At 43.1% G+C, this 23,901-nt stretch overlaps 1 protein-coding gene and 2 long non-coding RNA genes across 4 annotated transcripts in view; 2 read left to right on the top strand and 1 right to left on the bottom strand.

Moving 5' to 3' along the window:
- The window catches only part of LOC125180650 (uncharacterized), a 112,206-nt gene that overhangs the window by 84,614 nt on the left and 3,691 nt on the right, over positions 1-23,901 (top strand). The window contains exons 3-8 of the long non-coding RNA XR_007159408.2: positions 5,220-5,333; positions 9,100-9,283; positions 11,424-11,556; positions 17,465-17,542; positions 20,003-20,168; positions 23,144-23,286. This is a non-coding gene — a long non-coding RNA (uncharacterized lncRNA). The remainder of the gene's footprint in view (positions 1-5,219; positions 5,334-9,099; positions 9,284-11,423; positions 11,557-17,464; positions 17,543-20,002; positions 20,169-23,143; positions 23,287-23,901) is intronic.
- On the bottom strand, positions 15,212-20,009 carry LOC136790879 (uncharacterized). Of its 2 annotated transcripts, none has more exons than XR_010831703.1 (2): positions 18,889-20,009; positions 15,212-15,377 (listed from the first exon to the last, which is right to left on the bottom strand). It is a non-coding gene; the product is annotated as an uncharacterized lncRNA (long non-coding RNA). The 2 variants fall into 2 exon arrangements; XR_010831704.1 differs by having other exon boundaries at positions 18,923-20,009.
- Positions 20,622-21,558, top strand: FIBIN (fin bud initiation factor homolog). Its single transcript, XM_048052023.2, has one exon. The coding sequence runs from the start codon at positions 20,769-20,771 to the stop codon at positions 21,390-21,392; it is 624 nt and encodes a 207-aa protein (XP_047907980.1). The 5' UTR covers positions 20,622-20,768; the 3' UTR covers positions 21,393-21,558.

The raw sequence follows: 23,901 nt of genomic DNA, 5'->3' as shown, positions 1-23,901 counted from the left end.
TTTAGACCCTGTGATTAAAGTTAATTTGATTCAGAATACACTGTTTATACTGGTTAACTGCTCCAATATGTAAAGAGAATCGGTACCTTCTGACTGAGGCAAACAATAGCAAATCTCATTCTGTGTCTGGAAAAGAGCAGGAAAAAGGTTATAAACTTAATCACACCTCAGATGTGTTTGCACAAGTATGTATTACTCACACGTTATCATTTTTAATGTACTTTTGTAGAAAATCCCATAATTAAATAGAATTTTTCTCCTCTTTTGCAAAAGGAATTGCTATATACACACACACAAAAAAAAAAAAGACAAAAATAATTGCACCATAGCTGCTCTTCATTTCATAATATAAAGAAGTTTATGCTTAACTTAGAGCACTTTGTTGGAGTTAAATCTTCATGTTACTGACTTGCTGAAGGATGGGCCAGATCAGCAAAGAAAGAGATCGTTTACAGACTCCTGAATCTTTACCATTAGCAACAGAGGATAAACACAAACATGAAAATAAATATTGCTGTGAGTACATTCAACACTGCCTTTTTAACTTTTTACAGAGCTGCTTTCCATGTCAGACTTTCCAAAGGAAAGAGCTGTGATAGATCAGCAAGTCTGCTCGGCAGAGGCTCTGCAACTATATATGGATGCAGAAAGAAACTTGAGCCACGGGAGGCTCAAATGCTGATATTTTGCAGCGATGAATTAGCAGGAGCTAATTGAGCTTATTCTATGAATTAGTGCAACCAGAGATTCGAGTCAGAATTGTTTGATTTGAGAGGAAACTGAAATTGAGCCAAGTGCCTGGGGTGCCCGGGCAGGGCGTGGGGGCTGCCCCTTCCCTCCTCTTCCCTCCCAGCCCTGCAGCTCCGCACAGTGCTAAAAGCAAATCTGCTTGCTGAGGGACTGCGACCACTTTGTAGAGGGCTGAAAATACATTTTAAAAGTAACAGCTCAGAAAGAGATGGGTTGCTTTCTGCAAACGCCATGGACTGTTTAGACACATAATTAATGTAGTCTTGCACTTATGGAAACTTGGCCTTTCTGCTTGGGATGTTTTTGGCTGAGGGTGTGTTCTTGCTTCTTTTTTTAAGGAAGGAATGGCTTGTTATTTATTACTGAGTGAAACGGCAAGCGCTATTAATATGGTAGTGCTGACAGAGAAGGCATTTTCCCAGTTTGCTGTCCTTTTTTCTGTTTCCCTTGAAATGCTTGTTCTCCTTCCATAAACAGATGCAAATAGACCAAATGTTTCCTGCAGAGTAAGGCAGCAAGAACAAAGTAGCAATAGCAGGGCTATCTTGTTGATGAAAAGACATATTTTATTGTACGTCTTCAGACATCAGAGCAAAAAAAAAAAAAAATGCACCCAGACGAGAACTGTCTGTGTAAAGGTGTTTGCCTACACTCAATTTTAAGCAGCGGTATGCTGTATAAAAATGACACGTATTCAGAGGTGAATGGATGAACTGGAAAGTTTTTTGACTCCTCTGGCCCAGCTATACCGTTTCAAGCTAGTTTTGAGCTCTGAGACTCGCAGCTACAAAGCCCTTTTGTGAATATGAGTCTCAGCAGTGCTACCCTGCCCAGAGAGTGAGTGCTCTGCAGGAGATGGGGTTGCTGTCTGGGGTCTGAACAGATCAGAGTCTGCACATACCCAAATAGCTATAATTTGCCAAGCTTAAGAAAAAATAAGAGTTTGGGGATATGTATCTTTGAAGACTCTTTTAGCCAAATGTCTGAAATTTGGGAGACTAGCCCTACCCGGAGCACACCAAACAATGCATACCAAATTTCAGGGCAAACTGAGTTCAAGCCCCTTAAAAGCAAAAATGCTTTGCAATCCCTGACTGGCAAAGCTGCCACAACTGGGTCAGACATGCTGGGAAAACTGAACATGAGCATTTCTCACTGCTATGAGAAGAATGATATTATCTCAACCTGGCATTTTTCATTGATTTTTGTGCTGGATGCCTACTGAAGCTCTGTCCTTCCTAGCTGATACTTTTGACACAGGATTTTGTTGTGTCTTTTTTTTTTCCTGATATGACGAAAATGTCAAATAGTTTAGACTGTATTCCTTCAGTTTATCCCTGCTTCCTATCCCAGGAGCACTGGAACTGTGAATCTGTTAGAAGCTACCTAGAGTTGGAGAAATATATGGAGGTATGATGGTAACTGCAAACAAAAAAAATGAGACTAGACTGTTGTAGAAAAGTGCTGCTGGTAAAGTGAGCTTGTGAGTCTATAATGAATTATGCAACCACAGCCTACAGCTTTATTTCCTGGTCACATGAGCACGAAGCCACAGTATGGTAATTCAAAACATTGGTCAGAGACAAGAAAGAATTGTTTAAGGAAATAGAATATTTTAGACTAAACCATTAAACAAGCTAAAGAAAGTAGTAGTTTCCTAAAATGGGAAAAAAAAAAAAGAAAAAAAAAGAAAAAAAAAGAAAAAAAACTGTGAAAAACAAGAAGCTGAAAGTTCCCATTGGAAAAATTGACAGAAGTCTTAATTTCTTTGGTTTGAGTAAAAGACGTAAAAGTTTCTGAAGTCTATCTAAACAGGAGTTCCTTTAGTTCTTTTAGATCTGATGATTTAGTGTATAAGTTATTCTGGGCAGAAACTGTCATTTTTTGTCATTTGTTCAGAACTTACTGCTGCATAGTCTTATAAGCAGAACTCGCTGTGCAAAGAAAATAAGAAATGGCAACGGGAGGGTAAGAATTTTACCCAACAACCTGATGAATGTCAGTCTGTTCTTCACGTTTCACATAACCAGCACTTACACAATACACAAGGCTTACACATACACAAGCTTCAGCTGGTTTGGACTTGATGCTCCCTTTTGTGCCCAGTAATGGTAAGGCTGCAGCTGTGCTAGCACAGAATCGGAGGGGATTGCACACCCAGGCAGTAGGAGGTTGCAATAGCAGAAGCTCTATGGAAAAGACAAGTATAAGTAAAGCAGAAAGGTTAACTACTAATAGAAATAAATCCTAATGAGTTGCATTTACAGGTTTCCTAGACACCTTTATTTCCAAATCCAGCAAATTTCTCCCTGTAGATAAATCATCTTATTTCAGTGTACAGTATTATGCTAAAATGAAAACCGCTTACACTAATATATTCATAATGGTTAATGAATCTCTTCTCATTTCCCCTATATACAAGTGGAAAGTACCAGGGAAATAATTGTGTTCAGCAGTGTATTGGAAAAAGCAAATGTGCCTAGTTTCAGAAGTGGTCTCAGCCCTTTCTCAGAGCCGGTCTGAAGCACGGCGAGATGGTTTTTCGATTGCTAACTGCTGGAGCTGTTGTTAACAATTGCCTTGTTCCTTTCAGGTATTTTGTTTTAAAGGGCTTAAAAGCTGAAAGCTCTGGGGTTTTAACTGAAAAGATTTGGGGGGTTTCAGCTTTTCAGTAGCATGGTGCTGGCCCGGTGAGTTATGTGGGAATTTAATTTTCCTCTGGGTTCTGTGGAAGCCTTCTGTAAATGGTTTAAACTTACCAGACTGATTTCTTCAGTCTGCCTGATTCCTCAGTGTGTGCTCTCCATAAAGGCTGCCTGGGCTTTTATCACCTCATCATTGCTCCTAGTTCACTGATAACAGCTGGCGATAAAGGAAATCTCCATGTCGGCTAAAGTTCCCATGCTCTGTCGGTGCCTCTGTCATACAAGCTGCTCTCGTTTTTCTCTCACAGTGGCCGTGATTAAAAAAATGAACAGATGGAAGACAAAGTGCTTAACCTTGCCCTTGCTATCATCCCCACAGGGTATTTCCAGGGAGACTCTTTTAAGCGATTCCAGGCTAGGTTGTGCTTTATCCTTTTTACCCTGTGTTGGGACAGAACCTTGCTTTAAGTTTGCAAAGGCATTTCTAGTCGCATTGATGTCAGCATCGCTGGGGCAGCTGGGCAGCCAGAGGGGCTAGCTGTAAAGCAGCCAGCTCAATAACTGTTTGCTAGCAGCACAGCCTCTGCAGTACAGACCTCACTGCAATCTGCAGTGTCATGGGGGAAGCTAGGTAAACACTTGGATGTTTATCTTGACCTGAAATATGGCCACAAACAGCTGCTATCAGTACCCAAGATAATGCAAGGCTAGAAGCTACGCCTGTATATGGCAGCCCGGTGCTTTCTGACTGCTGGCAAAGACAGCAGGAATCCCAAAGATTTCCCCAGCATAGAGCCCAAATCTCACTTATCAGCTAACGGCATTCAGCTTCCAAGGTTATCATTCTGATGACTCCCCCAAGGACTCGTAGTTATACCTTCAGCAGGCAATTAGTTAGAAGGGCACGTCTCGCTGAACTCTTGATGGCAGTATTTTTATTTTTTTTTTTTTTTCTTTAAACTGATGTTTCTTCCCTAACGTCTCCAAGTTCTCAGAAATTGCTGGATTCGTGCCACTACGTCCATCATTTCCAAATGCAATTATATGTTTCATTTCAGGCAGCACTCAGGATCACAGAGAAATTTGCCATATTTGCAGACTTAAAAGCAATTTCAAGACAGCTTCCCACTGCTGTCTAGGAAGAGCAAGTGTCCAAGAAAAATACAGCAAGAATTGTATGGCTTGATCTTTGTTAGCTCATATCCTAGAAGAGTCATGTGGTTGATGTGGAGAATGCTGTTGCACCTAAACAACGATGAGGTCCATAAAACTGAGATCCTTTCTTTTTCCAGAGGCACATACTTAACTGTCATAGAACAATTCTTGTTATTAAGGAGAATTACAAAATAGTCATTTGGGGAAAGTAAGCAAGTGGCTCTCACTCTGGGGCAACAGCTGCATGTCACATGTTCACTGTTGTTCAGGGAGAAAGCGACCTAGCAATTCAGAGGGTAAAAAACTGTAAAAATAGTGAATCTCATCCCACTCTTGCCTGGAAGCCATTGCATTTTCCCCTTGGGCAAATTTGAAGAGGAAGGGGGCCACTGCTTCTCAGCGGCCTACCAGTAAACCTTATCTTGCATGAGTGCTGCCGTTAGCTTCATGCCATGAAGGCTTTCAGCACTGAACCCACCTGCCATGGACCACGTATGACAGAATGGACTTTCTGGGCTGTGCTTTGATGTCTAATACTGAGTACTGCAACTGCAGACTTTCAGCACTCGTGTTTTCCTTCCCATTGCACAGACTTGTGGAAATAGCATTTATTGGGAACAAAACAAAACAAAACAAAAAAACCCTAACCAATTGGTATCTTTTGCACAGGTGATACATCAGGGAGCAGATCTTTTCAAGAGGATGATGGTCAATTGCTCTCTGGATGGTGATGGGAGACTCCACTGCAAAGGTCCTAGGAACAGCATCTTTTGGCCCAATCAGGTGAGCCTCTCCAAAATGCTGTTCTGCTGCACTCTTACATCCAGCCAGGCTGTGGTCCTACCACCAGACCACCCTGCTAAATGCAAGAGCTGTTTCTATTGATTAGCTTAAACTGGAAAAAAAAAAAAAAAGGCATCTCCTGACTACATTAGCTACGTACAGAAGACCGCCCTACATTAACATTCCTGCATCAGTCAGAGCAGTTCCTACTGAGTATTTGTAATTCTCTCTGCACGGCTTGGTTAATTCAACAGGAAGAACTGCTCAGGCAGCTGCTGGGACTGCCAGCTTCTCCACCCGGGCTGTTACTTAGCATGCTGAAGTGTGCAGCTAGTGCCTGTCAGCTGGCCTTTGCACAGCAGGTGCCACCTGGGGGACTTCTGGGCCTGGCTGGACATCCGCTGGAGAGGCCCTATTGCAACAACCAGTGGAGCACTGTGCTGAGCTGTGGGGTGAGACAGCTTCCTTCTGTAGGGACAGCTTATCCATCTTGTGTATTTGTGTGCGACGTCTATAGCAACCTGTGGATCACGACATCAACCAGACAAGATTTGGAGTGATATTAGAGAGAGACAGTGGGTCTCCACCCTGTTCTGATAGGAAGAACACGTTGGAGTGCTTTTATCTGTTTGCAGCCGTTCTCCATGCTTCCTGTCCTGTTGAAAAGCAGAACGTAGCTGCTACGCAGTTGGCTGCCCTACGAAGGCGTTTGAGGCTTAGGTCAGCATGGTCCAACCAGCTGGCTCCACCACAGGCAGATGTGGCCCCAGCCTCTCTCCTGGAGGAGACAAGGAACAGCTGCCCGAGCTGCAAATGAAAGCTCTGAAGGCTTCCTCCTGTGTCGGCTGGCTGCCGTGCAGGAGGGCGATGGCTTCGGACTGACATGGGGGTGCCCGGCAGCACCGCCAGCCCCGTGGCACGCAGGTGGCAGCAGCCTGGCCGGGGCAGAGGTGTGAGAGCCTGCTGGTGGGGAGCAAAGACTGTGGCTAAAACACAAAACTTGTGTGAAATAGAGGCCAGGGGCAAGCACCTACTGAGCCCTGAGGCACTTCAGTTGTGAGCCTCTGAACTGTGCGAGCCTGCCCCTGTTTATGTTTAAGTTTGGTTGTTTGCCACCGAAGAGATTCTGCTGTAGACTGATTCGAGCTGGGTGCATGGCTAAGAATTAGTGCAAGGCACAGACTGGCAGCAAATGCTGTCTGAACATTTGCTTGTCCTCAGACATTTTAGCAAAATAAAAGGGACTGCATTCAAACAGCAGGGGAAAGTTGACTAAACTGAGGAAATGTGTATGGTTTAAATATTTCATAGTGATGTCATGGCAGGAAGTGAGTCCTTTTCTTTATTTTTGCTGGTTTAAACTTAATGGAAAGGGTAAGAAAATATTTCAGCTGTACAGCTACCGCGTTGCCTCTAAGTGGTGTGCTGCACGGAGCAGCTGGGTCTGTGCCTGCGCTGTAATGCACACCATACATCCCCACACACCCCTGGTGCACAAGTCACAGGTCCCCTGCGGTTACAAGGAATTACGCTGCCATTCTCCCATTGCCAAATACAGTCCACAAAAGTCAAAGTACACATGAAAAAAAACCCACTAACTAATCCTTGCAAAATCCAGTAAGGTAAAACATATGTACTGTGATCTGTCTTCTACAACGGGATGAGCCAAAAAGAGAGGATGTGTCAGTGACTGCTTAGAAAATAGTCTTAACACCTCTGAATCTATGAATTTCTACTTCCAGTGCTTCCCTGGATATCAAGGTATCCTCTCAAGGAGGTAACTAGTCTCATACACACTAAGAGCAGCTGAAATTTCTGTGATAAATATCCCAAACCATGTACCAGACCCAGTTAGGTATTGATGGCAAAATGAAAGATGATTCCAGACTATAATACACTGTGAGAATTGCACTCAGCCTGATCAAAGAAACTCTTTTAAAACTGGATTTAGAAACAGATTAAGTGCTCGAATGCCTGCGAATGAGCCAGGCTGCCACAGCTGCCCTCCTGCCCATGTCCCCGTGCTGAACAGAGGCCACGTGTGTTGCTCAGCCGAGTGCACACGCTGCCCGGGACCTAGCACAGCAGCGGGGATGAGAAATGGGGAGGGAGAGACTGTTCCTACTTGTACCTGCTTTTGACGTGTTCATACGAGCCTTTGAGCTTTTTACAGTTGGCCCAAGTGCAGCAAGAACAAATCAAGCAAGCAGCTTTACAAAGCCTTGGTATTTCTGACCTTTGCCAGCATGGGAGCATCCAAGCTTGCATCCAAGTGTGCCTTGGGATCCAGCAAAGCTTTCAGGAAAGATTTGACACTTTCTTTTTCATGTCTGAGTAGCGCACGTAGCAGCAATCCTGGGTATTATTTTTTAGTAGATTAGGTTACTGAAAGACAATGTTTTAATAATGTTAAATAGCTGTCAGCCTTAGAAGTTGTTCATGAATTTGAGCTATTGATCTGTTACATTGATTTTTGCTGAAATAAAATAGCTAACACTCACCATTAAATGAATGAAAAAATATACTTGCCTGACATATGGTGGTTTTTTTGTGTTTTTTTTTTTTTTTTCTGATTTGTAAGCATTTCTGTCCACACTTATCTTTCTCATCTTCAGGGTCATGGTAAGAAAATGCTATTTCCACATTTTTTTCTGGCTTATACTTGTTTGTATTTTGTTCTGGCATGGTCAGCTTCTAGTATTACTTGTGGTTTAGATAGAAAAGATGTGGTGGCAAAACAAAATTTCTGTGATTGTTTTGTGGGTTACCCTTAAATTGACCAGTACAGTTTCAGAAATATAAAGCAATTAGTGGGAAAGGGAAAGATGGCTGAGATGCCTGGAAGGGACTTAGGCTCACCACATTTTCTGGAACTCCTCTCAGCAGATCACCCATGGTGTCTGAAACTTGCTGCCTCACCTGGGTGACCTGCTGGTGGGGATGATCATACAAAAAACATCTGCTGCCTTAGACCCTTGTCTTGGGAGGACTCAGCATACGCTTCGCTTTCTGAATACAACTAACACTGCCAAGTTTGGTAGGACACAGGTAAATACACACTGGAATGTCATCTTCAGCCTTAATTTGTCCCCGGGCACAGATGGAAAAGCGGGTCCATTTTTTCTCCTTATGAGTCTATATGAATTAACACGTCAGAATGACCTCCCTCACCCACCTCAGCGTATGTAGGAACTAACACTATTTTAGCCAGGCACATAAAATACATAAACACATAGAAGGAAGTGATGACAGCATTTAGAAGGGCTGGGAATGTGTCCTGATTTCATGTCAGTCTGGAAGCCACTGAGATATAGCTGAAAGGATCTTCTCATACAGCAGTGTGCACAGATGGAACACTGGTGTGTCCAAAGTCACTTCTTGTTATCTCTTTGGTTTCAACATGGCCAAGATATAGCCTTAAATATTTCTATTCTTTTTGATGGACACTGCCTATTCTTTTGCAGAAAATCAGAATTCCTGTAGATTCCTTTAAAAAAAAAGTTACCACTATTCTCACCCTGCACAAATACTACACGTTCCTCTCAAACCAGCATGCTGCCCAAAGCGTTTCTTCCTAAACAGGCACTGCAGATGCATTTGCCTGTCTGGGCAAGGCACAATGCACAACTCCAATCACACATTGCCTGTCATACTTCTCTGCTGCCCTCTTTTTTAGAGGTCCAGCAATCTAGTGCTGTTCTTCACTGTCGCAACTGATTTACAGGTGTTGACTACTGATGAACTCTTGGTTTGGGTTTTGTTACAGTGAAATGTGTGCTGGCTGGTCTCAAATGCTTTGGTGCTTATGACCGTGAGTGAAGAAAAGCCTGCTTTCAAATCCCCCTCAAACCCTGGTGTGCATCCACTCCAAAGAGTCACCTGCAAGACCCAGAGCCTTGGACTTGGCAGTGGAGCCTCCTGTCAACATCCAGTCCGAATCAGGAGAGGAGGTAGGACTGGAAATGTATTTGCTGTGCTTGTTCAGTCTGTCACAGGTCCCCCAGTTGCTGATGCTAGTGCCCAGAAGTGTGACCTTGGGGAATCCACTGAGATCTACTATGGTTTGAATGATTCTAGAGGCACATCAGATAGATCATTATTCTGAGTTCTTCAAGTCCCATCTTCTTGTGTCAGAACTGTTATGCATATTCAAAGTATTAGCGTATTCTGTTTATTAACTGTTATATATTAGCTTCAACAAGTGGGATGTGGTTTTCTTCATACAGTCATACTACACCTACAAGCCCTTCTGCTTCTAATAGACAAAGGGAATATGATGAAAGAGAATGTTCTGTGCCATTCCAGAGAACATTAGACACGTTTTCATTTGCTAGTGCATTCCACTTCCAATATCTTTACTGCTGTAACATCTGGACAAAAGAGATATTTGGTAACCAATGAAGTAACCTGGAAAAGTTAGGATGTCTGGAGGGGATTGTTCTTGCATTACTGTGCATGACTGACTATATGTGCAGTTACTTACAGTAACAGATTTCTATATTTGATGAAGAGATGAAAATGGAATTTTTAGCAGGAGAGCACCAGAATAACAAACAGGGCTTCAGAGCATACAGTTTAGTCTCCAAATTAGACCAGATTTACATTTTTTTATCATTACAGTTGTATGCATAAGGCGATCAAGTATTTTGTTTGCATTAGCCAAGAGAATGTTTTAATCACCTAGCTGTTCTTCATCAAATCGTTGAGATAATTGTTTGAACATTTGATAACCAAAAACTCTTGTAAATGCCAACACTTTTGTACACCTCAGCAGAAAGGAAACTCGTCTGAAAATCTGCTCCAGAAGTATTCTCCGCTATGATGCTATTTCTTATGCAACAACTCTGTCCCAAGGCTAACCGTCACGTATCAACAATTACTGCCAAATAGCTGGTGGTCAAAGAGAACTGCTAGGAAGCATTATGTAAGCCACAATTTGATCAATAACAAATTCTTTGTTGTAAATCATCTGGAATTAACACAATGAACAATCTAGGAATTATTACTCATATCTGGAAATGCCTAGCATTTCTGGAAATTTGTGTTTCCAGAAACAAATAATGATTCCTCTGTTATTCACTGTGTTGGTTCCCAAACGGCTGTCAAACCAAAAAAAAAAAAAAAAGGAAAGGAAAAAAGGCTACTGTCTGCAAGCAATTTGCAAGTAAGCCAAGTGCAAGCAAGCCAGTTACAATATAAAGCAAAATATTTCCAAGATTCCCTTTTGACTCTGTCCAATTGAAGATACAGGTAAAGTTCTCATTACCTTCAGCAAGTTAGAGAAAATATTTTTAGAAAATACCGTTCTCAATATCTCTTTCTAAGTATCTTAGTTATTGAGGTAGGTACTTTATCTATTTATTCTGAAGCAGCTTTGGACTCCTGATCTTTTTTGTCTATGTAGTAGAAGCAACAGCAGCAAATGTCCAGCTACCATGCTCAGAGGTGTGCTCACGTTTTCAACAATGACTTAAGACTAAACTGATCCCTTTAAGAAAAAAAAAAAAAGAAAGGGGGGGGGGAAGTTGACTAATGGAATAAGACAGAAATTTTCTGAAGTGCAAATAAGTTTTAAATAACTTCCACAGAACTAGTGGTCTTAGCTACCATTTATAACCTGCAAGTCTTCCTGAAAGCTGTAGTATAATGCTCATTGTTCACTTTAACACTCTTGAAAATCCTGTGTATACATTTTCAAGAATGTCAGAAAACATCACAAAACAAGCTTGAGTTTGCAGCTTGCAGCTCATAGTTCTACAAGGAGAGTACAACTACAAAGAAAGGTTGGCTATTTTTAATATATTTCTGAGTATGCTTTGGTTAGTGCATCCATCTCAATAATCAGATCTCCTTGTTAGTTCAAATTCTTCAGTTTTAAAAGTAACCAAAAGATTACAATCTACTCTCCATGGTTTTTCAGAAAGTACTGTTAGCTTTGCCTAACGCTTTGTAGTTTCAATCGGTTCATATGTATAATGTGTTTTTTTAAATATTTCTCAGCAACAGGAGAATGTGATCAAAATGTAGTTCTTTGAAGTTAAATACATAACAGCATGTAAGTACATGTAATGGCAATGCCATAATTTGCAGCAGGAATGACAAGTCATCAGAACTGTACCTGAGACAAGAGCCAACCCCGCAGTGCCTCTGAAAGCAGAAGTTCCTGGTGCAACAAAGGTCAAGCACATCGCAAAACTGTATTCTGCAAAAGGATCTTTGTGAGGTAAGTGTGAAAATAAGTGGAAAATAGGAAAACCTCCATGGTTTCATTATCCAAAGAAATCTTTGCTGCTATTCCAAGCATTTTTATTTGTGGTAAACTACCCCTTCATCAAATTTACATATAAATGTAAGAGGTTAAGAAGACAGATGATGGGTCGTCCCTTGCTGTCATCTCATGTGCAGACTTTCTACAAAAAGCGAGTGAACCGAAGTTCAGTGACATACTACTACAGGAACATAACCTGCAAAATATATTTTAAGAGGGCAAAGTAATTAGAGAATTAGCGATTTAGCCGTTTCGAAACCAAGGGTGAAATCCCACCTCCCAGAAAAAATGGATGGCACAGTGCCAGGGGCCAGGATTTACCTGGGGGTTATGGCTGGTATATCATAACATACAACTGGGGAGCCAGAAAGGGGAATACGCATTGCCTTTTTGAAAGCACTGTTTGTGCTTCTGGATGTGTCTGCCGTAAGCTGTTTGGAAAATATGGTGAAAGAGGCCACACACTCTTGCTATTCCTCTCTGTTCAGCCGTTGTGCTGCCACCTGCAGATTTACTGCTGGAAAGTTAATTCTGTAGACCGCTACTTCTGTTGTACGTGGGAGGTGAAAGAGAGGGAACCACGTATTGACACTCTCCCTCTGCTCCAAACGCTGCTAGCCCAGAGCAAACAGAGCATGTTGCAGCCATTTAAGCTGCAGAGGTACTCTGCATGAGAGTTACTCTTGTAGAGGATGGGTTTTCCTGCCCTAGTACCCTTTCCAGGTACTTTTCATTCTCCTGACGTACCCTCTGAATTTTCATTTCAAACAGTCATCACAGGACTGTTTTGGTTTGGTTGAACCTTCTTAAGGCTCCACAAAGCTTTTTAAACACCTCCAAAGCTGCCCACTGTAAAACGAAGACATTTGTTCTGTTACTAGTGAGAAGCTGCTCCATTTTGCACTTGGGTGTGTTTGGATGCTGAGACCCTTCAGCACATTCAGCTCAGGCATCATCTGTCTAATCCTGGAGGAAATCCTTTCGAGTCTTCCACAGCTCTACAACTGCTCTCTCGGCAAAACAAGCCCCAGGAAAAAACAGGTTCGTCTTCTGCCACAGGCTCTGAGAGCATAAACCTACTGCCCCGTCCTGGCTCACCCCACTCGAGGTGGGAGGCAGTGCAGCTGGCACACGTAGCTCTTCAGCTTGCATCGCTCCCCCCTAGGGGTGCACCCAGCGATTACCCGCTTCTGTAGGACAGCGGTGGCATTGGCAGCAAGGCCCATCCCTTCCTGTGTTGAGAGGTTTCAGTTCACCAAAGTTCTCAGTCGTGTTCTTGTGCAAAGTCATTCAAGCGTCATTTTCACAAACTTCAATTCCATTAACTTCGGGGGGCTATAGCTCCATAAGGGACTGATTTGCGCGACCGAATGTGGTGTTCAAGCAGAGGCTCTGATGCCTGCAGCGGGCCCAGGGTTTTCTCATCCAAGGCAACCAAGTGGGAACACACGTAATATTTCCTAAACCTAAATTAACCCACAAACTTTATTCAATCCAACTTCTTTCCATTAAAGCCAATCATATGTCTTGGTTTCTTGACCATGAATGTGGAAGCAGGCGCATGGCATTCCTGCAGAGCTGCCTGTGTGCTTCAGTTTGAGGTGGGTCTTCATAAATGACAGTGCTGGGGTAAGGTTTATCACGGTACGTTTTGCATCGCCCATAGAAGGGCTCACAACACCAGAAGCAAGTCATCTCGAGTGTGAGGTCCGAAGTCATGCCACTCTACATGAAAGTCATAAATTGCAGTAGGAGGCACAAATTCCCTATCAATATTCTGTGCAAACCTCAGGCATAAGAGAATAACACAGTGTTAGGACTGCTGAATGAGTGCTCTGTGTGCACAAAGTCATTAAAAACCTGTGGAACAGTCAACCATGACTGCACAAAAATAAATATAGAGCTGGCCGTAAATAGTATCCCTTCACCTGCTTCTTCAAGCAGAATTTTATAAGAATGTTTCTTAAAGGGAATGATTTTTTTAACAAGGAGATTTTGGTATATTTCAATTGAAACCATATGCTTGTTCTTAGGCTGCTCAAATATAAAGTGAGTTTAGTTTTAAATTTAATACACTGTTAAAAACACCCAAAGAAAAATCTGAGTGAATGTGCTAGGATACAAAATGGATGTTTTCCAACTTCTAAAAACCAGATCTGGGAATACAAGTGAACTTTACTATGGAAGCATGTTTTGTTTTATTTTTTATTTGCCACATTGGGAAGAGTATGGGAGAGGAGATTAACCAGTTAAGTCCTATGATTATTTTTTTAAATCACTTTCCATCTTTTACTTTTAACTGCACAAAAGATACTACCATGAATGTTTCAGTTTGAGCTGCAACAGAGCGTAGAAAAATTAAACTATTGCGGAGACACATTTAATAAAACTTCATGCAGTTGGTTAGGCTGATTATGTAGGCTCACACTCTAAAGTCACCACTACGGACTTTAAAGGATTGGTGAGAAGAGGAAATTTAATGACTAATCGGTATAAAATTTGCAGGAACTAACTTCTGTTCAGGAATTCATCCCTGACCTTAATAGATAAGATTATGTGTGTATATCAGAAAATGCCATCCTCATAAAGGTGGCAAAACTGGAAATTATATGGTGTGAAATCTGCTTAAATAATCAGGGAACTGACCTAGAAAATAGGACTGGTGAAAATCAGCTTTCTGAAAATTTAGATGTTTTCAAGATCCTACATCAAATTAATGTATTTGATCACAGGGCTGCAAATTCTCTGCAACTGTATCAATGGGATACAGTCACACAAATCAATTTCAATCCCATTTGAAATTACATCAGCATTTCCCCACTGGACTGTCTTAGATTTCTTCCAAAGTTTTTATTCACATTCTTTTCCAACCCTGCCAGAGCAGAACATGCCAGGTTTTAAGCTTTTTCTGTTTTATGAGGTAAGGAGAAAACGAAAGACGAGCATTTTTTTTAAATCCTAAAATGAGTCTAATTTTTCTCCTGACACGTTTAGAGGCATGGAGAATATGTTATCACGAGAAATTAGTGAACGATGTTTCTGTAACATTTGCAAAATATATATTTTCACATACAGCCTTTTCACTTTCACACACAGCGTTAAAAATAACATAGAAAGGACTGAAAATCAAATCAACATTTTAACAGTATGATATGCTGACTCTGTGACAAACCACATTTACAGTAATGGGAAAACTTCTCCATGTGCTGGCCAGTGATGATGCTTTTAAAGCGTTTTCATTTCCACTGAGGAAGTGTTATTATTTCCACTTCAGGAACCTTACTGAAGAAATAGTAGAGATATCCCTTATGGGGCTGGAGGGCTTTCAACAGCAGCACTAGTATAATACCAGTAAACGTTCGCTCCTCTTCTCTCTTTTAATCCTCTCCCTTACCAGGAAGCACACATCTTTTCTTTTCAAAAATAACCTAAGCACATCCCTAGTTTTCTGCTTTAGCCAAATTATATTTATATAAACAGCAGCCACTACAGAGACAGGCTGTGTTAAAATGTTTTTCTTTGCATTTTTCTGCCAAGGTTGAAATCATTTTGGTGCTGGCTAAAGTTGAGGTAGATCCAGTGCTAATTGCATATTCTTCTGAGACAACCAGCCTGGCACACACTTTTTATTAGCTGTATTTACATTTAGCTGTGTTTACTGATGCTGCCTGTAAGTACTCATGTTTTTTTAATTCAATTTTCTGTATTGCTTATCCGAGAAGGGCTAGTGCTGGAGGACTCAGAGGACTGTGCCCAGTCACAGCTATGGTTTGATCCTGAAAGAAAGAGAAGGTTATCAGAATCTGTCAGCTAAAGCATAAGTTTCTTTACCAGTCTGTATGTGAGAAATCTCTTGTTCAGGTGTTCCAACTCTAAATTAAGCCTACCTTTCTGAAAAACTCCAAATTTCAGTGTAGGCACAGATAGCATTCTGGTACTGGAACATTTGGCACAGGTTATACTTCAGCATATTCATTCCTAGTTTGTGTTATATTCCAAATTTATACTGAATGAGTGAATATTAAGTGTCTTATAAAAGTTTCGTTTTACAAATCTAATCTTTTCTACAAGATCTCTAGTTATACTCTTATGGCAATGTTCCTAATACTCGTGTGAAAAACTGGCATTATTCTTACACGTATCCCTAACAGATACCCTTCAACTGATAATGATAAACCTGAAAGCACAGAATGAAGCAGCGGTGACTGCTGTAGTTGTTGTAGAGCCACATGGGAAAAGCCAGTATTTCTACTCATGTGTTTAAGTTGTCCGGCATTTGCTCAGTCTGGCAGTATTTTCAACATTCCCGTTTGTGAGGAACTATTAAAGTTGCTAGTGCATTTAAGGGATATAAACCAGCAAACTACTAATAATCCAAACAAAATTCTTTACTTCAGCAAAGTATACATCTAGAATGCAATTTATTAAATTTTGAATAGGGCATTATTCATGTTAAAAACTATTACTATGGAGCTTTGTAACAGCTGGATATTGGCAAACTGCTGAAAATTATTACAAATAATGAGTCAGAATAATATTGTTCTGTACATTTAATATGTAGATACAATATCTAAGTATAAAGCCTATTCTTCATTTTGCCTTTTGTAACTTTGACCGTTGACAGTGCAAATCTACTGCCCCTAAATTCAGTTTTCTTGATATTCCTATTAGCATCTTACTCACCCAAACACCACCCATACATTATTTGCATGTTCCATTCGGAAAAGTTAGCAATGTGCCCAATTAAATTTTTCCAGTAACTTTGTGGCCCATTTAAAAAAAAAAAATGTATGTATGTAATCACAAATAGAATAACAGTAGCAATAACTGATGAAGAACGTGATTAGCGGGGGTAAATACATAAGCTATTATTGCACACCTAACTTGATGGCATTTGAGCATTTGGTACTACGCCCTACAATTAGAAATTACACTTACATACTTGTTGGTCTCCTGTTTCAACAAGGTACCTTTTTATAAAAAAACTATATAACAGTTCACAGCAGGAAAACAGAATGCAGTAGTCAGCAAACAGCATTTATGCCTTAAAGCCTGTGGGGCCTTTAGGACCATATAACATATATCTGTTCCCTAAATTACTGACTGCTTACATCTGAAATATTCTGATGCTGCAAAGTTTACCATGATCTGCAACAGAAATAGCAAGCACATGCGAGCCAAGAACTGAAGATAAAGCACTGCTTGCAGAGAAAGATTATGCAAGCGTTGCCTGAAATCCAGCACTAAGCTTCATATTTGCGACCAGTTCATTGGCAATTTCTGGACAAAATTGGAGGCCGATTTTGGTGCTGTTGCAAAAGAGGAAGAACTTTTTCAGCAGAACAAACTCTGCTGTTCTTCACATTATTATAAAACTAATGCTGTCCACTGGAAAAACAATGGCTTTACCATAGCAGAATATATAATGCCAAGTATTTGTAAAAAGGCAGTATCAGTATCCTTCTTTATTTTTGTTTCCAGTACTTTCTTTTTGTTTTGTGAAAAGGAATTTATGTAAAATTGCTTGAGCAGACACACAGGGTAAAATACTGTCATAGTGAAATCAGTGGGACTTTTGACAATGCTAGGATTTCAATGAAGGCCTTCATGCAAGCGTGCCGCAAAGAACATCTGTTTCTTGGAGGCAACCCCAAAACTCCCCAGATCTCTGATCTCACAGAACTACCCCTATGGGTTCCTAGCAGAAAATGCAACATTCAGCATAAAATTGTCCGTTCTCTCCACCCTGCATTTCTTGTATTCCAGAGAAATTCCCTTCTGTCCTCCCCGTGCACCTCGCAGATAATGGCAGAACTTTTTTTAAAAAACTGCACTGACACTGATTTTTATGTTGTTATTTCAGCCATTGCTATGGTGTTGCTGATGACAGTAACTACAATGAAAATATCTGACCCTTCAACTCAGGTCTTGGTGCTTAAAGGTAAATGTTACTTTCATTATCTTTCTTAAAAAAAATATAAAAAAATCTGATTTTCATTTGTATGCCCATAATTTTATGGACAGTGTAAAAGCATCCAGATTATCTTGATACGTTCTTAAGGCTATCTCTTTTAAATGTGATTTTGGAATGATAATGGCTACTTTTACAAAATATTGTTCTGTTAGCATGAGTCTATATCTTTTCCCTTGTTTGATGTTTACCTATGTCCTCAGTTAAAACATAGGATTCTGTTGCACTGTAATCCTGATCTATAAAAGTATTGCCATAGCGCAGGCTGTTGAGTGTCTTTCATCAAGTTCAAACTTTTATGAATGGCTTGCCCACTGAGTCACCAAAGCTGCAGATCCCATATTGTAGACTTACTTAAGCAGCAGACATTCCAGGTGGGTTACTTAGGGACAGACTACTTTGGTATAAAACTTAAACAAACTTGGATAATGCATGTTGGATTGAAAACAGTAATGGCCAGAAGTAGGCAGCTGCAGCAGGGAGCAACAAACACCTCTTAGTTTCTTAACATATGAAGAGAGGGGAAAAAAATTGTTTACTAAGGCTGAGTTTTTCACCTACTGTGGCACTGGTGAAAGCATAACCATGCTGACAAAGCTATAGCTAAGAGATTTACAGTGTGGTACTTCCACGAAGAGACCTCAAAAGTGGAGTCCACCACAGCTCAAGTTCAGCCAAACCAGTCAACTGGCAGTAACGCCAGCTCGGATGGAAATTTATGTAGATAAAATACTACAGTTGGCAAAGAATTGGGAACCAAATAAAATATTAGGTGAAACAAGAGCACCCCGGGAATAAAATTGCTTGAAAGAGTCCCTGTTGGCAAACAGAGACCAAGTACAAATGCCAAGCAAGCTCCATTGAATAAGCTTTAAACCTTTTATAGAAAGCTGAAGCACAAAAGCTTAGCCTAATCCAACCTATTTATATTAGTGTTTTCTGAGCTTAATTACAAATTTAAAATGTTTCCAATGTGTGGAGTGTTTCTGTTTGGATAGCTTGTCTGGCTTGGGTTTTCAGCAGTGCAAAAAAGTTGCCCACACTCTGCAAACACTGCACACCTTGAGGTGTATACGTATGCAGCTTTAATGGACTCCAGGGCTTGGAAGGACTACTTGGAGCAATCCAGTAGGTGAAGGGTCCAGCTATTACCCTTGCTGTCCTGGGCTAGGTTTTTGTTTGGTTGGCTGACTGGTTGTTTTATTTTTTGCTGCTGTTTCTCAGTGTTTATATAAAGTGCTTCAGTAGGTTCTCAGGTCAATACTTGGGAACACTGACACTGTAGGTTATCATTAAATATTCTGGGCCACGCTCACCATGAGGACTCGCGTTCAGAATGCTGTGTCCTACCTTAAAGGACCTGTCCATGTCCTTAAGCCCATTACTTGAGCTCCCAGGAACCCATACTGACATCACAATTGGTAGCAGAGGCACCTGAAAACAGAATTGGCAGAGTCACCAATGCCAGACAAACAGAAATACCGAGACGATAGGTTTTAAGCCTCATTCATCTCTAGGTTGCAAGGAAGTGCAGCCGTCTGCTTGAGAAAAGCAACTGGGACTTGCAGTCCTGGAGTAAGAGGCCTACCACACCCCTTCTGATAAAATAAAGCCAGAGCCCTCTGCTCTGAGCCCTGCCATAAGGCCGTTCAGCAAAGATGTGAGAGGGTTCGGTTAGGTCTGTGGTCCAAAGAGAAACAAGCCCAGTGCTTCCTGACCGGTGTCTTAGTCTGTCAGCTACCAGTTAATTTAGGGTGAAACTCTTCCAGTTTGCCTGGAATAATCAAAACTGAGAACTAAAAGAGCTAAGGCATTTCTGCAGGGCCTTGTATAGGGTGCTCAGTTAAGAGCAGGGCTCGGGGTCCTGTTGCTGGCACAGCCGACGCGTGACCACCTGCTCTGGGTTAGGGGAGCCAGGCGGCTATCAGAGCAGGGGTGGTTTATGCTGCCATTTCTGAGCCACACTTTCCAGAAAGTGAGCCACAAGAAAATTGTGAGGCCTCACTGGGGCCTCTAAAGGAGCTGCAGGGCAAGAAAGGGGTAGCCTCTGGGCTTTAAGGTGCAGAAGAGCCGCTGGCCTCTGCAGCAGCTCCTTGCCTCGTGTTTGCCCTGAAGAAGGCAGCCCAAGAGCTTGTGCTTACAGAGTGAAGCCAAGAGGAGGGAAGGGGTTTGAAATGCAGATGTCTAAACTAGTGGCAGCATAACAGATGGTAGGGCCACAGTCCCTAGGGCCCTGTAAGGCTCTAACCTACAGCGTCCAACCTAACAGTGAAGAAAGCAGAGACACAACAGAAGAGGCCAACCTGTTTCCCAGCAAAGTTAATCGTAAACATGAGTTATTACAACGAGCAGAAGGCGGGGATGATCAGCACTGGATGCTGGTTAAATATTTATATTAAAGAGATGGTATAAATATTTCTGCATGCAAAGCTTTCATGAACTGCAGTGGGAGTTTTAACTGGGGACGGCTGCAGGATTTGGTGTAATCTCTGCTGGCTGCTGGCTGTTTCCATGAAAGAGAACAGACGATGTGCAAGGACCTGGCGACTTTACAGACCCCTTCCTTTTGAGGTCTCACCTGGACGATTCAAAAACGGTAAGGGCAGATTTATACATGCAACATGCAACGTTCAGCCCTGCTGTAATCCAGCTGCTGGATTCACACGCAACGTTGTTTCACCAAAGAGAAGCACTAGAGGTGCACAGCCCGGCAGGACCCACGGCGCCTGGGTTTCCCTCAGCCGCCTCAGCGGCTCTGTTGCAGAGCAGAGCTCGGCGCCTGCCCACGTTGCATTAATTTTCCCACCTTGTCAGGGCTCAGCGCTCTCCCCCTTACACTCGAACCCGCTTTTTTTTTTCCCCTTTCAAGCGTTCAAGCGGGGACGCACCGGGCGGGAGGGGACAGGGGGGCGGCCCCCACGGGCCGGGCCGGGCGGGCCCCGCCGTGAGGGCGATGCCCGGGGCCGGGGGCGGGCGGGGGCCGCTCTCGCCGTGCGCTGCCCGGCTTTTAAGGGCGGCGCGCTGCAACCCGACACCAGAGCGCCGCCAGGCTCCGCGCCGCCGCCCGCCCTCCTCGGCCCGGCCCGGCCCGGCCCGGCCCGGCCCGAAGCGGCGGCGGCGGCCCCGCGTCCCGTCCCGGAGGGCGCCCATGGGGCGGGGGCAGCGCGGCGCCGGCCGGCCCTAGGCTGCGGGCAGCATGCCGGCGCTGCGCCTGCTGTGGCTCGGCTGCCTGTGCAGCCTGTGCCGCGGGTACTTCGAGGGCCCGCTGTACCCCGAGATGTCCAACGGCACGCTGCACCACTACTTCGTCCCCGACGGGGACTACGAGGAGAACGACGACCCCGAGCGGTGCCAGCTGCTCTTCAGGGTGAGCGAGCAGCGGCGGTGCGGCGCGGCGGCGGCGGCGGGCGGCGGGCTGAGCCTGCGGGAGGAGCTGACGGTGCTGGGCCGGCAGGTGGAGGACGCGGGCCGGGTGCTGGAGGGCATCGGCAAGAGCATCTCCTACGACCTGGACGGCGAGGAGAGCTACAGCACCTACCTGCGCCGCGAGTCCGCGCAGATCAGCGACGCCTACTCCAGCTCGGACCGCTCGCTGAGCGAGCTGGAGGGCAAGTTTCGGCAGGGCCAGGAGCAGGGCGGCCGGGAGGAGGCCCGCCTGGGCGACAGCTTCCTGGGGCTGCTGCTGCACGCCCGCGCCCTGCTCCGCGAGACCCGCGACATCTCCAGCGGGCTGCGCGACAAGCACGACCTGCTCGCCCTCACCGTGCGCAGCCACGGCGCCCGCCTCAGCCGCCTCAAGAACGACTATCTCCGCGCCTGAGCCCCGGGGCCAGAGGGAGCGCTCTGGAAACGCCTATTTATTGCACAGGGCTTCCCAAACTCTGTGAAACCCGAGGGCGGGGGTACGTTGAAGCTAACATCCACGCATCGACGATAAACTGCCCCGCAGTGCAGCGCCCCGGCGGTTGCCAGCGAGCCCCCTGTGCTCGCCACGGAGCGCCCCTCGACGCCTCGCCTCGTCGCCCACCGTGGTCCTCGCCAGCCTCGCGCGGAGCAGAAGCTTGGGTCGCTTCGTTGTTACCCCCTCGTTCGGGGTGAACCCTCTGTTAACTTTCTTAAACTTTTGTAACGGCATGTACTCTACTCGTGTAAAATGTTGTTCTACTACGTAACTTGAAGCTGTGATTTCCATTTGCGTTGTGAGAGACGGGATCTATTCCAGGAGGATTTGTACTCTTTATGGTCTTGCTTATCTGTGACTCTGAGCTATCGTAACCCCAAGAGCCAGCCAAAAAGGCTTATGTCAGATCCTGAGAATGCTGATGCAGATTTTTATAGTAAGAAGGAGCTCTAGCGGCGATTGCAGTTTCAGATCCAAAATTGAAGAGCAGGGTTTCTTAGAGCGTGTTTCTAAAGCAGACAAAAAGTTGTTGTCTGTTCCAACGTAGTGACATTTCCCATTGGCGCCTTTGTACTTTTGCTAGCTAAGCTATTAATAAAACTATTTTTGCTCCTGGACAATAGCAAAAGTGCCCAGTGGGAAGGAGGGGGAGGATTGTTTGGGTTTTTAAGCTCATCACTATGTAATCAGCAACTTGGGGTAATATTGTTACGGATACTGCAGGCAGAATCGCTGTTTGGATGAAAAAGTTTGTGTGTTCTTTTAATAAACATTTGAAAACCATACTAAGGCACACTTTTCTTTTACTGTTCTGCCTGAGACTCTCTTGATTTAAAACACGCAGTTGTAGTATGTCTTTCAGCAAAAATTTGTGACTGTGTAGATCCTGCCAGATTAAATAACTTGCCTTTTAGTAAAAACAAATAAAAATTTACAGACTCAAGGTAAGCAGCTCTCATTAAATGAATGATACAGAAGAGCGCATTGGGCTCTTTTTGGATTTTTGTAAGCCTTTTTAAGAAACCAATGTATGAAACCAGCAACATCATAGCACTGGAAAAGAAGCTGTTTTATGAGCATTTGAGGTCTGATCTTGTTAACCCCATGCAGTTATACTTTGGTCTGCGGACCATCCAGCTGGGTAAGTTACTCAGAAGTGTAATGGGTCAACAGAAGTCACCTGGGACCAGAGCACTGAAAGCATCAGGGAATGCTTGACAAAGGTATGTGTGTAGAGTACTTGTGGACCATCCATGCATCTGTTTTTCCTAAAGACACTGAGATTTAGCTCCTAGCAGGATGCTTTAAAATGTCAGTTTGCACCTTTAGCTTCTCGGTTTCTTTGAAGATCTGCCTGTTGGCCCTGTGTAAAAATGGAAGCCTTGTATTGACTGAGTTCAGCGGAACTACGTGGTGTGATTTCAAGTGTACTTTCAAGGGAGATGTGACAGGTTCTAGCTCTGAAGTATTCATTCCTTGCCACTAGGGTCAGATGAAGAAACATGAAAGCGAAAAAAGCAATATAAGTCACTGAGTCTAGTTTGCGTGCTACCACAGTGAAGCATACAGCATTTTAGGGATGGGCCAATGACTGTACATCGAAGAAAAGCTCTGAAAGTTCCCAAGGGTTTCATTCACATTCAGTCTCTCCATTCTCTCTATCCTTTTAGAAGAACATGCCGAAGATGTCATGCAGTTCCATTTGTGCCCAGATTCTTCTTAAAACCCTGCCCAAGCCAAATCCTTGCAAAAGAAAGTGGGAGTGTTACTCTCTGCTTATTCGCTTTCTGGGGCGCTGCTTATAATGTGAATTGTAAGTATCAGTAAAGAAACTATAGTGGCAAACCATGCTGGTATTTTTAGCCACGACGGAATTCAAATCCTAACAGAAAAGTAGTAGCAGTAGTGTAAAACACAGTTTCTTGAATATGCTTTAGGCAGCTTGGCTATTGTACTTGCAGCAGTGATCTTTTTGTCGATCTCAAGCCATCCCATGGTATGCAGCATAACAAGAGGGTAAATATTTGCAGGGTGGTTACTTTCAAAGCAGAAGATAGCATGACTTAACATGGAGATTTACAGAATAGCTCATTCAGCTTGGTGGCTCTGTATGTTGTCATCTAATGAAGCAAAACTAGGGTTCTTAAAATCCATGATAATATTTCGTATGATAAATGTATGTTGATAAATACTTCCATCAATTTACATTTCAGAAAAATTGAAATTAAAATCAGAATTCTGCTCTAAAATTTATAAAAGGCTTTAAACCTTTTTGAAAAGAAAATGTGTAAATCTGAGTCTGGGCTACATGGAAATTTACATGCTTAATAAAAAGTGTCCATTTTTTTGTGGATTTTAAGAAGCCAGTAGAAAACTTTAAGGGTATTTAAATCCATTTCAATTTGGTTTGCATCGTTTTGGCTGGTCT

Source organism: Anser cygnoides, chromosome 5 (assembly GCF_040182565.1).
Source record: "Anser cygnoides isolate HZ-2024a breed goose chromosome 5, Taihu_goose_T2T_genome, whole genome shotgun sequence".
NCBI classification, from domain to species: Eukaryota; Metazoa; Chordata; class Aves; order Anseriformes; family Anatidae; genus Anser; species Anser cygnoides.
This window is presented reverse-complemented; position numbering and strand designations above follow the sequence as displayed.

Coding starts and splice junctions, on each gene's coding strand:
- FIBIN (XM_048052023.2), top strand. CDS start 20,769: ATGCCGGCGCTGCGCCTGCTGTGGCTCGGCTGCCTGTGCAGCCTGTGC.